The sequence below is a fragment of the Panthera tigris genome, chromosome F2 (genome assembly GCF_018350195.1).
Source record: "Panthera tigris isolate Pti1 chromosome F2, P.tigris_Pti1_mat1.1, whole genome shotgun sequence".
In the NCBI taxonomy this organism is placed as follows: domain Eukaryota; kingdom Metazoa; phylum Chordata; class Mammalia; order Carnivora; family Felidae; genus Panthera; species Panthera tigris.
Window position 1 is genome coordinate 62,545,094 of NC_056676.1, and position 13,005 is coordinate 62,558,098.

Sequence of the window (13,005 nt, forward strand, 5' to 3'; positions counted from 1 at the left end):
GATGGGCCGGGGCCCTACATAATATTCAAAGGCCAGATAGATAAGGGGAGTAGGAGTGGTAAGAAGGAAGGATGCTCCATTAGAGGGAGGAGAATGTGTGAAGGTCTGGAGGCAGGAATTTTTGGAACTGCAGGTGGATTAATAGGACAGGTGAGGTCAGAGAGCTCATCAGAAGCTACACCCCCACAAATACCCTGAATGCTTTCTGGGGTGTTTGGAATTGATCCTGAGAACAGTAGGGAATCCTAGAGGAGTTTTAAGTAGAGGAGTGGCTGCAATCAATTTTGTGGTCAGAAATCATTCTGATATCAGTGTAGAGACTATAAGGGAAGGAACAAGACTGTTAGAGTAGTTACTGTGACAAGGGATACTATCATATCCTGAGATAGAAGGAGAATAGTAGGGATGGACAGAAGTGATACATCCTCGAGAATAAGATGGTGGAACTGCCAGATCTTATAAGTGATTAAATATGTGGCATAAGAGGAGCTACCAGGGAAAACACCCAGATGTTTGCCTTGGGTAACTGGATTGACGGCCCTGTTTTCAATGAAACAAGTATAACTGGTTAGATGTCCTAAAACTCCTTGTAAAGTAAGAGATAGTAGGGACGGTTGGAATGGTTTAGATTTGCTTTCGTTCACTGGACATATTTGTCTACTGTGCCAGGCTTAAAGATGGGGAAAGTGAAAGAAGCTATGGGATAATAAACAAGACAAGTAGTGGGGAGGGGTGGTGGCAGAAAGTGACAACCTCAGGAATCCTTAAGTCCCAGTCAAGGTTAGATAACATGAATTAGTGGAAGCAAGAGGCTTGGTTATGATCTTCTTTCAGTAACCCTGGACACTATGAAAGCAGCATCAGAGAAAGCAGATATTGATGGCGGGTGGAAGCCAAGCTGCAGAATATGGGGGCAGTGTGGGTAAATTTACAGTAAAGTACAAGATGGAAGGCAATATCTGGGACTAACATGAGCATCTCTAAAATGCCTTCCCATGAGCATAGAAAGGACAGGGAAGCCAGAATGGGGCCAATGGGAGAATAAAGGCAAAGTGAAAGTCTGGAGGCCAATGCACTGAGAATGAAGGAGAGTGTGATGAATAGGAGACAGCCATCAGAGAGAATGTCAGCGTTGAAAGGAATGGCAGTAGTGAAATTCCAAAAGGTGTGTGCAGATGTGATTTCACTTCATAGAAGGCAGCAAGTGGTTGTGAGGCAAGATTGTTAGAAGTGTCATGAATATGAATGATGACATTCCAAAATAGGGGTTCCACAGGAAGTCTATGAACAAGGTAAAAGTCAGGCTGGAAGTCAGTTATGGAAACAGGACAGGGAAAGAGCAGAAAGTAAAACTGTGAAGAGCGCAGAGTCAATTGTGTGGAGGAAGAGACACCGTGGTGAGGTGGAGGTGGGGGTGAGTGCTTTCCTTCCTGAGTCCAGAGGTATTACTTTCATTAGAAGGAAACTGGTATTATCACGAGAAAAGAGGTATGGGTGGCGACCATGAGCAGGGAAAACCATTCTAGGAAGGGATTAATTTTCAAGCAAATAGTATGTTACAATAATAGAAGAAACCTCGAGGATACTTCTTTTCATTCCACTGGTCATTGTGGAAGCAGGTAGGAGAGGGAAAACAGGGATGGTCAGGGATACATGGGATAGCAAGGAACGTGCTGGAAGGGACACAGTGAAAAGTTTTCCCCTCAGTGGCAATTTTTAAAATAAGTGAAATTGAGGCTCTCTGGGTCATTTGTATTTCTGGAAACTCCAAAGTCATTTTAAGTTTATTTGCTAAAATTTGGGGGGCCCATCATAGTTGCTGAGCATCTCCCTAATGAAATTCTTTGAAGAGGTCTTCCCTTTGAATTTTCCTTTCATTTTTTTAATGTTTATTTATTTTAGAGAGAGAGAGAGAGGAGATTGTAAGTGGGGCAGAGAAAGATGGGGACAGGATCCAAAGCAGGCTCTGCACTGAGAGCAGAGAGCCTGATGCCAGGCTGGAGATCATGACCTGAACCGAAGTCTGACGCTTAACCAACTGAGCCACCCAAGTGCTCCCTTTTGAATGTTCTTCAAGTGCTTATGGAGAAACGTTAGGCAGAAAATACAATGTGATATGATACACAGGAAGATTATTCCCTACTGTCAGGGTCTGAACACAGAGAGAGTTCACTAATGAAACAAGTCAGAGGAGAAAACTTTCTATTTCCTATGAAATAACTAGCTCACATTAAATATCAGAAAGTAATGACGAAGAGGTGGAGAAGATGGGAGGAATATACAGAAGGTTTCACCCACACCCTGTTTTGTGGTGTTTGCCCTCATCCTGCCACCACACCTATGAGTTTCGCTTATTAAAATAATAAAGAGGTAGAATGACTAAAAGCTGCTGACCATGCATAGAGCTATACACAGTCCCATAAAGGCTAGTACCAACAGACAAGATCAGTATTCAATTTGGGGAATGCCTGATGATGTTAGCTAATATTTTTTCCAGCTTGGTCTGTCTGTGCATACTGGTGTGTGTACTTTTGTTTATCTTCAGCGGATCATTGAGAAGATTAATCTCCTATCCTTCATTTCACTTACAAAATGTTGACATTAAAATCAAAGATAAAACGGGGATGAATTGGGGTAGGGAATCTAAACTATACATAGCATCCTTTTAAAAAAAATCCACGTAAGTGTTTAAAAGGCAACAGCAATTCAAAGTTTGGAACAGGTAAAATCAATTAAAGTTTTATGCGGAAAATACAGCCTGGGCAACATCATATGTACACAAGAGCACGATATGAACATGTGTAAAAATTCAAAAAAATAGCAGTCGTCATAAAGCTACCATTAAAAGAGCACTTCCCATGGTCTAAGCTCTTTCCATGTTAATGTAATTTCGGTAATGACAGGAGGTAGCTATCCTTAACCCCATTTCACAGATGAACACACCACAGGCCCGCCAAGAAGCCTTTGCAGCACCCACCACCAACAGGTGTTGGAGCTGAGCCATCTGACTGCCCTAGCGGTGTTTAAAAAATCCCACTAGAGTCTCACTTAAGGCAGATCTACTCCACTTTTTAGGTGTGCCTAGTGACCTTCATTTTACCTGCCGAGTCACAATTTCAAGACTTGTCTTACAGTTACATTGAAGAAAGTAGGGTAGAGAAGTCGTGAGAGTAGGAGGAGGGGTAGGGCAGGTGGAAGAGAACAGGTGGAAACGAAGGGAGCTAAAAGAAACAAATAAAGGGCAGGGCGCTGGCCCGCGGAGGGGCGAGGAGGGCGCGGGAAGGACCGCGCCGGGTGGCCGCCGCACCTGTGCACGTGACCGGTGCGGGCGCCAAGGCGGCCTCGGCGCGCTCACCTGGACCCACGTGACGGGGCGGGGCCCCGCGCGGCCCTAGACAGCGCGGCCACGCCCCCTCCCGCGCGGCGCGCCGGGACCCCGCGGACCCGAGCGGCGGCGGCGGCGGCGGCAGCGGCGGCGGCGGCGGCGGCGGGAGCCCGGGCGGCGGAGGCGGGCGGAGGGAGGCGGCGGCGGCGCGCAGAGACGCAGAGCGGCAGCGGCAGCATGTCGGCCGGCGGAGCGCCAGTCCCGCCGCCCCCAAACCCCGCCGTGTCCTTCCCGGCGCCCCGGATCACCCTGCCCGCCGGCCCGGACATCCTGCGGACCTACTCGGGTGCCTTCGTCTGCCTGGAGATTGTAAGTGGGGCAACCTCGGCGCGTCGCCCGGGGAGCGAGGACCGGCAGCGGCATCCTAGCTTCCCGGGGCTGGCTCCCTCTGCCCGCGCCCCAGCTCCCTTACATTCGACGTGGCCTTTACCTGCGCCCCTCCCGGGGTCCTGCCCTCTCCATGCCCAGAGCAGCCCGAACCTGGGCCCTCTCGCCTGGCACCTGTTACGCTGGCACCTGCTCTCCCGCTGGCGACAGAAATGGCCCCGAGGGAGCGAGCAGACGTCCCAGCGCCGGGGCCAAGGATTGGGGTCTTTGAGAGGGGAAGGGTGCTTGGGCTTGGGGCGCCGCGGAAGACCCCCGGTGGCTTGGCCAGGGGCCGCGCTTGGCTAGGGCAAGAGTAGGCTCTCTGGGCCTCGCCTGTTGCTAACCTGCCATTTTGTTGGGTGGTGCAAAGGTGTAGCCGATGACTGAGTGACCTGAAGGCTGCCACGACGTGAAAAGCCGGAGGCGGGAGGTGCCAGGAAGAGAAGGCGGGCTTAAGACCTGAGCCTACCCACCCCCTTCCCTTTCCATTGTTAGTGCCCTTTGGATTGGGGAGAGGAGCAGAGCTCTGGAGGCAGGGCAGGGAAAAAGGTCAAGTGAACCGTGCCCTTGGCAGTTTCTAATAAAGTGGGCCTGAGAGTGGCGGGGGCGTTGGTGGGGGAGGTACAGAGGTGGCTGTCAAGTTCCTCGCTGCCTGCCTTTGTGCCTACTGGCTTCCTTGCCGACCTGTGCAAGTGGACACTTCTCAGCCCACTTTGTTGGGCCTAGGTGAAGGTGAGGTCACCTGCCCTGCCGTGCACCTTATTGGGCTAGAGATTTTTTAAACCTTTTTAAAGCTATTTTGTGGAGTTGGAAGATTTTGGAGCTCTTTGTGGACCAGGGGGAATGTGCAAACATAAATTGGGCAACTCCAGGTTGCATCATGCCCTGAGAACGGCAGATCCAGAGTGCAGTGCTAGCCAGTCCCTGCCCTTCCTGTAGGCTGATGTTGTTTGTTCCCTATGGAGTTTTCATCTCTCTTTTCTCACCTCCTCTGAGTTTGCATAACCTGGATTTGGTCGCTTCGGTTTCGCTTTTGTGCTTGTGGGGCCGGAACGCCTTGTGAGCATTGGTTTTCTGCCCTATTGTGTGAAGGTGGCTAAGGCGTGCTAAGTTAAGTTTAGCTCAGATTTGAATCTGCAAAAGGAGACAAGTGAGTTACAGGCTACGACATCAGTAATCGGATCGTGACTGCGAGGCTGGAAGAGGCTGGTTTTGAGTCTGAGCCCAGTTCAGAAGCATCTGAATGCTTGGGATGAGGCGCGGGCATCCATGTGAGGAGAGTAGAGAGGGGATGGCACTGGGCCCGGGCACCGTTGTGTGTGTGTGTGTGTAGGAGGGGGAGACACTCTTAGAACGGTAGAAAGCTTGTATAAGTTCTGGGCTGCTTTAGTCCCATGTTCCTCAAACTCTACTCATTTGCATATCGCTTTTAGGAGTTTTTGCCATATCTGCATTCCACCTGTTCTAGGATTTACAGAATGTTCACTTCGATTCACTTTCTAAACTTCAGTACCTACTTTAGCCTCATCCTAAGCAACAATATACATGAATTCTCGAATTTGATATACTGGGTATATTTTTTTAATATTTACTCAAATATATACTTTCGCGTTTACATACATGTATGCATACATGTAAAGATATGTAAGGATACATGTATGTATATAGGGACCTGTATACATATATACGCAAAGAAGGCTCAAACACGTGCCATCACATCAAATACTGTGCCAAGGGCCATCTATGGTCTTGTCATACTTTTGGAAACACTGCCTAATTCTGTGGGAAAAAAGTGGAAGTGATTTATTTTCTCTCCCCTGCCCCCATATCTCTTTATCTAGCCCAGGAGTTAGTTCTCAACTCTGCTGTACTTAATTACTTGGGCAGCTTTTAAAAATACGGTGGCTGGCCCAGACTAATTAAATAAGAATCTCTGGGGAAGCACCCTGAGTCGGCTAGGTTCTTCTAAAAGCTCCCCAGAGGGTCTAGTGAACACATGGCTGGGAACCCCCGAGGGTGGCCTTTACCAGGGCTCTGTGGACAAGACAGCCCTCATGCAAAGCCAGAGCTTCTACCCCTCCCCATTCTAATAGGGACCCAGGCCCAAAGAAGTATCCAGACTGTTCCCCTTATCTCTTCAAGTTTTCTTGTTGCTTTAAAGTGTTCAGTCTCCCACGGCTCCTCCTCAGAAATTCCTCTGCCTGTGAATGAAACGTGACAGTTTGCTAGGAGCAGTTCTCAACTCCAGGTGATCTCCTTTCTGGGGGCCTCTTCCAGTGTTTCTGGATATCCCCAATCTCCTTCTCAATTTTGGCCTTCGGTTCAAATGCATTTGTCTTGGTGAGTTCTCTTTTTGCGTCTTGTTGCCATCTAAAGCTTGATGTGGGAAAACAGCAATTGACAAGTGGGCTGGGCTATCAGCAGCTGACTAAGCTAATGAAACCGTGATCTTGGAGTTCACTTCTCACACTAACTGGAAACTTTGCTCAGAAAATTCAGTGTCACAGATGGTGCCTATACTTACTGTGGTGAGTACTCAGTAATGTATAGAATTGTCAAGTCACTGTGTTATACACTGAAACTAATAGAACGTTGTATGTCAACTATACTTCAATAATAAATTTTCTCAAATTTTACATTAAGAATTCATTTTCAGTCCCTCTTATTATATCCATGCATAATCTCTCAAGTGTAAGCCGTTTATTGAGAGATAATTCAAAAGATGCAAACAGTGCCTGCCTAATGGCACCAGGTAAGGCAATTTATAGCACTGGCTTCATAGGTGGAGAATATTGCAACCACATAGACGTGGCATGGTTTTTTGAGACAAATGTGGTCCACTCCCAGAGATTTAGGTTGTCAGCTCCTATGTTTTTGCCCTGAGCTATACTTACCAATGCATGCTTGCCGTGAAGAGTGTAATACTAAGTTATTTTTGCAATGCTAAGTCTTTTAGTTTAGGATGGAAAACATCACCTTCAAAGTTACATTTTCAAATTCTCTGTGTTTCCTGGTTTAGTGTTTTCTAAGTCTTTTGTCAGGTGCTGATTGAATACCTACTGAGTGCAAGACACTCGTCTGGGGGGAAAAAAAGGTGGTAGACCCTTCCTCACCTGAAAAAAACATCTAACCTAGTTGAGATGATCTGCATACAAATAACTGCCATTCAGGGACGATGTAAATATGGAGAGTGGGCTACAGCTAAAGTGTTTTCCAGGCAGGTCTGTTTATAAGAAAATGAACGTCAGAGCATCTGTCCTATGGGGCCGAACAAGATACTTGAGGTCCCTGTCCTCAGTGAGCTTACCTTGTATAATCCGCAAGATAGATCAGATGTTACAGTTAAACATGGAAAAGAAGAAAGGTCAATATGTTGAATTCAGTGCATTGCATGGTTTCGGTGTTTGGGAAACTATCCACATTCCCCAAGATATTCACTAGCGTTTTTCTTTATGGGAGATATTCTAGGACTCCTATTCACATGCTCTGACCTGCAGTGGTGTGGATGTCCCAATAACTTTCACTCATCCAACAAATAATTAAGAATCTGCTATGCATCAGGCCTTATTTTATGCCCTGGGAATAGGATAATTAACATAGCTCTTGCCCTTAAATTCGTGTATAGTGAAGTATACAGTCAAGAAAGAATTCCAGTGTCTGAAGTGATAAAATTGGTCATGAAAAGTACTATTGAAAAATGGGGTAAAGCACATCCGGCCACTGGGGAGTCCGAGCCAGGCAGCTCGCATGAGATGGTGACACAGGAGTTTAGTCTTAAGTGATGAGTAGACATTCAGTAGACAAGAAAAGTGGGAAAGAGAATTCCAGGTAGAAACAAGGGCATGTGTAAACCCTAGAGACAAGACAGACCATGGCACGAAGTTTCCAGCAACTGTTTGTTTTTGTTTTTGTTTTTTATTTTTTCTAATTTTTTTTTAATGTTTATTTTTGAGAGAGAGACAGTAAGGCAGCAGCAGAGAGAAAGAGAAGGAGACACAGAATCTGAGGCAGCCTCCAGGCTCTGAGCTGTCAGCACAGAGCCCAATGCGGGGCTCGAACCCATGAATCACGAGATCATGACCTGAGCCAAAGTCAGAGTCGGATGCCCAACCGACTGAGCCACCTAGGTGCCTCTGGTTTTTTATTTTTTTCACATGACACATGGGAAGGTGGCAGAAGAAGGAGAAAGAGCAGAAAAGGCCCGAGTTGTGATTTGCTGAGAACTGACTGGACCAGGCATCACATGGGGAGCTGCTGAAGTCCAGGGGCAAATGTGATCGTACTTGTGTTTTAGAAATCTTTGAGTACGAGCACCTGCGTGGCTTGGTCCAGTCAAACGTCCGACTTCAGCTCAGATCATGATCTCGTGGTCCATGAGTTTGAGCCCTGCATGGGGCTCTCTGTCATCAGCACAAAGCCAGCTTCAGATCCTCTGTTCCCCTTTCTCTCTGCCCCTCCCCCATTCATTCCCCACCCCGTCTCAAAAATAAACAAACATTCAAAAAAATCTTTAAGTGGTGAAGTTTGCTGATAAAACAGAGGCTGAAGGCAGATCAGTTAAGGGACTTATGTCAGTGGTTTGAATGAGGGATAATGACAATGACAAATGACAGAAGTACAGAAGAAGAGAGATCTGACCTTTAGAAGGTCAACCAAGTATGTAAAGTTTGACATGTTCTGAAGTGAAACTACGGTAAACTTAAATATAAGATGTAACTCAGAGGAATTACGGCAGGAGCACAAAAGTTAGAGGATGGTGGGGAGGGAGGGGCTCTGGAGCGGGCGTGCACAGAGAAACCTGTGGAAGAGATTTCAGATTATTGTCAACCCGAAGTTTTGACATTATACTAACATATAAACAGTCAGATGTGTAGGGTTTTCTTTTCTTGCCCAGAAAATAGATTTGAGTTGCACAGGCACATTGTGTGTTTGCAGCGGTGAAGAGGGGCTCTCTGTGGGTATGTTTCCTTCTCTGTGGGGGTTTTAATTCTCTAAGTAGGATTTTCCTTTTTCCTCTGGGTTAGAAATCTCCAGCCGTGTGAAAAGAGTCCTTAAAACTGCATAAGAGAAAAGGAACTGATGCCCTTGCCAAAGATTATTTTCGGCACTTGCTTCGCCCTGACTAGCAGCCCCTTACAAAATAGGAAGAACTACAGCTCAGAAAAAGTTACATCAGTTTCCTGAAACTCTTCACCTGGAGCTCCAAAGGAAAAGGTCAAGGACAGGAGATTGGTTTTGCAGAGCCCTACAGAAATGTTGGACGTGGTGGTAGGAGCCGTGGCCGTGGCATGTCTGCGTGGATGTGTCCGCATAGAAAAGACTGCGTAATGACAAGGACAGGGACCGGGCTGTCATACACAGTATTGTGCATGCGCAGCACCTGACCCATGCTATCTGATCTGGAGGACGGTCTGGACGGTGTGTGAAGATATTCTAGAGAAACTGGCTGGAGTGGACAAGGGCAGCTTTGAGGTAGATGTCCTGAGCAACTCTTTTTTTTTTTTTTTTTTTTTTTTTTAATTTTTTTTAACGTTTATTTATTTTTGAGACAGAGAGAGACAGAGCATGAACAGGGGAGGGGCAGAGAGAGAGGGAGACACAGAATCTGAAACAGGCTCCAGGCTCTGAGCTGTCAGCACAGAGTCCGACGCGGGGCTCGAACTCACGGACCGCGAGATCGTGACCTGGCTGAAGTCGGACGCTTAACCGACTGCGCCACCCAGGCGCCCCCTGAGCAACTCTTAAAACATCATGGTTCTTCTCCAGGAATCTGCAGTCTGACCTGAATTTCCTGTGTCCTCTCTAACATGAAAGGGGCCATGTCCTTTCATATGTGACGTTCTTAACTTTTGTATAATGGCTTTCAGAAGGAGGGAGGTAAAAAGCAAGAAAAGCGGCATGACTGATCTGTGTGGTTCTTGCTGACATCAAGGCGTTGACCTGCATGAACGTTTTTAACCTAGGTGATAACTAGTTACCTGCAAACAGGAAAAGAGGATTAAAAAAAAAAAAAAAAAAAAGAAATCAAGGGCAGTTATAAGTAAGAATAAAAAGAGGCCAGAATTTATTTCTCCCCTATAAAGATGCGCTTTCCATTTTAGGACCTTAAGTAGCCTCAGCTACTTAAGAAATTGAAATGGAAATTTGGGGCAGATGGGGAGGAAAGGCCTGTAGTAACAAATGCTTCCCAGCATCCTCAAACATACTTTTGAAATTTTCAAATGTTAATCTAAAAAGTAAAACTTCCTTTGCATTAGTGTGTTTTGTACCTAGGCCCCTTCCGTATATGCTATTTCCCATTGCTTCCCAGAACTTGTCTTGTTCTCCTTTCTCTGATTTAAAACAAAAACACCTTGCCAGCTTGTGGCTCTAAATCAGAACTGCACCAGGGCTAGTCCGGGGCCAGGACCAGTTTGGATGGATGTCCGCATGGTGAGAGAACAGATGGGGATTGATGGAGGGCTCAGGAGGGGGTCGGGTAAGGCACAAGATAAACACCACCCTGGTCAAGAGTTCCAGTCGCAATTGCAGGAGAATAGGTGAATTGAACACATTTGAGACTCGAAGAAGAGTAAAAATGGAGTGTCATGAGCTAGACTGGCAAAAGCTGCCACCTTCCCCATAACTTTCCATCCCCGCCTCCTGAGATCTTGCTAGTACAAGATCGGGGTGGGTGTTGCCAATAATAACTTAAAAATTGAGAAGTACATGTTCCTGCTTCACTAGACTTCATGCCGATTTTTGAACACCCACCATGTACCAGCGAATGAGCTAGGCTCCAGACAGCAGTGTGTTCTTAGCATCTCAAGCTGCACTTCTGGATCATTTTCTTCTAGAACCATTCATTACACATACCGGTTGGTTTCCGTTTCTTTCAGGGAGAATGCAGTTGAACGTCTCCTGTAGAAAGCACTGTCCTGGGTTCTGAGCGTACAGAGATATTTAAGGCAATGCTGCCGACTCTGACCTCACAATCCGGTGGGCAAACAGCCATATGAACCCATGATTTCAAACCAGTAGATGTCAGTGCTACAGAGGATACACCTATCAGTAACCATGGAAGGACCAGGTGGTGGCATCCAGCCAGGGAAGTGTATGTGGAAGACGTGCTGCCAGAGTTTAGTTATCCAGAGAAAACTTTGATGGCAGCATGCTAGGCAGAAGCATGAACCAGTGTGATGGACTCGCGTGCAGGGGGTAAGAGACCAGAGCCCGGAGTGCCAGGTGAGGGTGGCTGGGGAAGCAGCAGTGCCGGGAAGAAGGTGAGCTTGACTACAGTCCCACGGTGAACGAATTTATATACTTATGGGCTGCCTCGCAAGCACATCTATCTGCTGACCAAAGTATGTTCCCAGTTAAAAAAAAAATCTTGGAATACAAGTTATGCATAAAGAGCTAACTGTAGGTCATCTATTCATTAGACTATAAATAGTCCCAATATACTAAACACTCTTTAACCATGTTTAAACCAAGTTTGTTTATTTATTTTGAGAGAGACAGTGAGGGAGCATGAGTGGGGTAGGGCCAAGAGAGAGGGAGAGAGAGAGAAATTCAAGCTCATGGCGTGGAGCTTGACGCAGGGCTTGAATCCACGAAACTGTGAGATCATGACCTGAGCTGAAGTCAAGAGTCGGACCCTTAACTGACTGAGCCAGCCAAGTGCCCCGATATTTTGAACTTTTGGAGGGCACAAACTCCTTTGTGATCCTGATGAAAGTTGTGTCCTCAGAAAACTGCACATGCACTTTACCCAGCTGGATATGACTTTAGGGAGTCAGCACTCCCACATCCACCAAGCGACTCCACAGCAAAAGGATAGAAACCCTTTGGGGGAGACACAATAGCATAGTATCGAGAGCATAGGCTCTGGAAGCCAGGTGTCAGTTCGAGTCTCATTCTAACATTTATTAACTGTGTAACTTAGGGCAAGTTATTAATGGCTATCTGCTTCAACTTATCTGTGAAATGGGAGTAATAATAGTAATTATCTCTCAGTGTTTGTGAGGATTAAATTGGTACAAATAAAACCCTTAGAGCAGTTCTTGGAACATATGCATTCAATAAATGCTGGCTACTATTTCTTTTATCCTCATTAGCTTCAACCTCTTAGTCAAACTGACTCTATAAACCAGACTAAGAGACCATTTTTTTTCCTCTAGGCTTGCTGGTGGGTTCATTCTCACTGCTACAGTGATGAAATTCTCAATATATAAATTTTTTTAATGTTTATTTTTGAGAGACAGCACGACTGGGGAAGGAGCAGAGAGAGAGAGGGAGACACAGAATCCGAAGGAGGCTCCAGGCTCTGAGCTGTCAGCATAGAGCCCGATGCAGGGCTTGAACTCACAAACCACAAGATCGTGACCTGAGCCGAAGTCGGCGCTTAACCGACTGAGCCACCCAGGCACCCCTGTAATGCTCAATATATAAATTGCAGGAAAATTGGAAACTTTCTGTTATATACAGAAAGTTCTAAACAATTAAATATTTCTCCTTAGGGGTAGTCTAACCAGTCCTTCCTACCTTCAGATTCACTTACCTTTCCCTGTTCTCATTCCAAACATTGACTAAAAATAGGTCAGAGTAGGGACTGGCCTGTTTACTTAGTGCAATAATAAGAGTGCAGTGCACTAAGGTGAAGGTGTCAGATTGGTTTGGAAACTGTCAGCTAAGATGTTGGAGGGCATGTTTAAAAGCATGCTATTAGGAAATAAGTGACATTTGAAAAGACATAGGCTATTTGCAAAATGAATCCTTTCGAGACACGAAACCATCCAAATAGGAGACAAGTCGCGAAGTGTGTCATTGCACAGCCAGGATGTGGCCAGAGTTGTTTCTGGCACAACACCCTGTTTTCCTGCAGGGTTATGGGTTTTCACCCGTCCACGGTTTCTAGTGAAAACACGTTTTAAGTCCAACTCGGAGGGCTCATTTCAGTGTGATGGGCGGATGAAAACGTCCGCGACTTTCTTATGGGAAGGCTTCAATCGACTCACACCCTCGTGGGCTGCAGGAGCCAAGCTGAAGTGGTCAACACATGGGAAGCCACAAAGGAGATCTGTGGTTTCAGGGATGTGTAGCAGTTTAACAACTGCAACTCGACACAGACATGAACACTCCAGGTGGCTGCCAGGGACCCCTGAATTTGAGCGCAGAAGGGAAGGGGAAACTGAGACACAGGGGAAGGCTGACACCTACTTCTAGGAAATGTTTGCCTTTGCAACATACCTGGAAGTCTGGTTGTCTTTTTGTTA

General features: G+C 46.4%; 1 protein-coding gene across 1 annotated transcript in view; it reads left to right on the top strand.

The window, feature by feature from the left end:
• Window positions 1-3,527: 3,527 nt before the first annotated feature.
• The window catches only part of MAL2 (mal, T cell differentiation protein 2), a 29,052-nt gene continuing 19,574 nt past the window's right edge, over window positions 3,528-13,005 (top strand). The window contains exon 1 of the mRNA XM_007075578.3: window positions 3,528-3,694. Coding sequence (XP_007075640.2) covers window positions 3,563-3,694 — 132 coding nt within the window. The 5' untranslated portion in view covers window positions 3,528-3,562. The remainder of the gene's footprint in view (window positions 3,695-13,005) is intronic.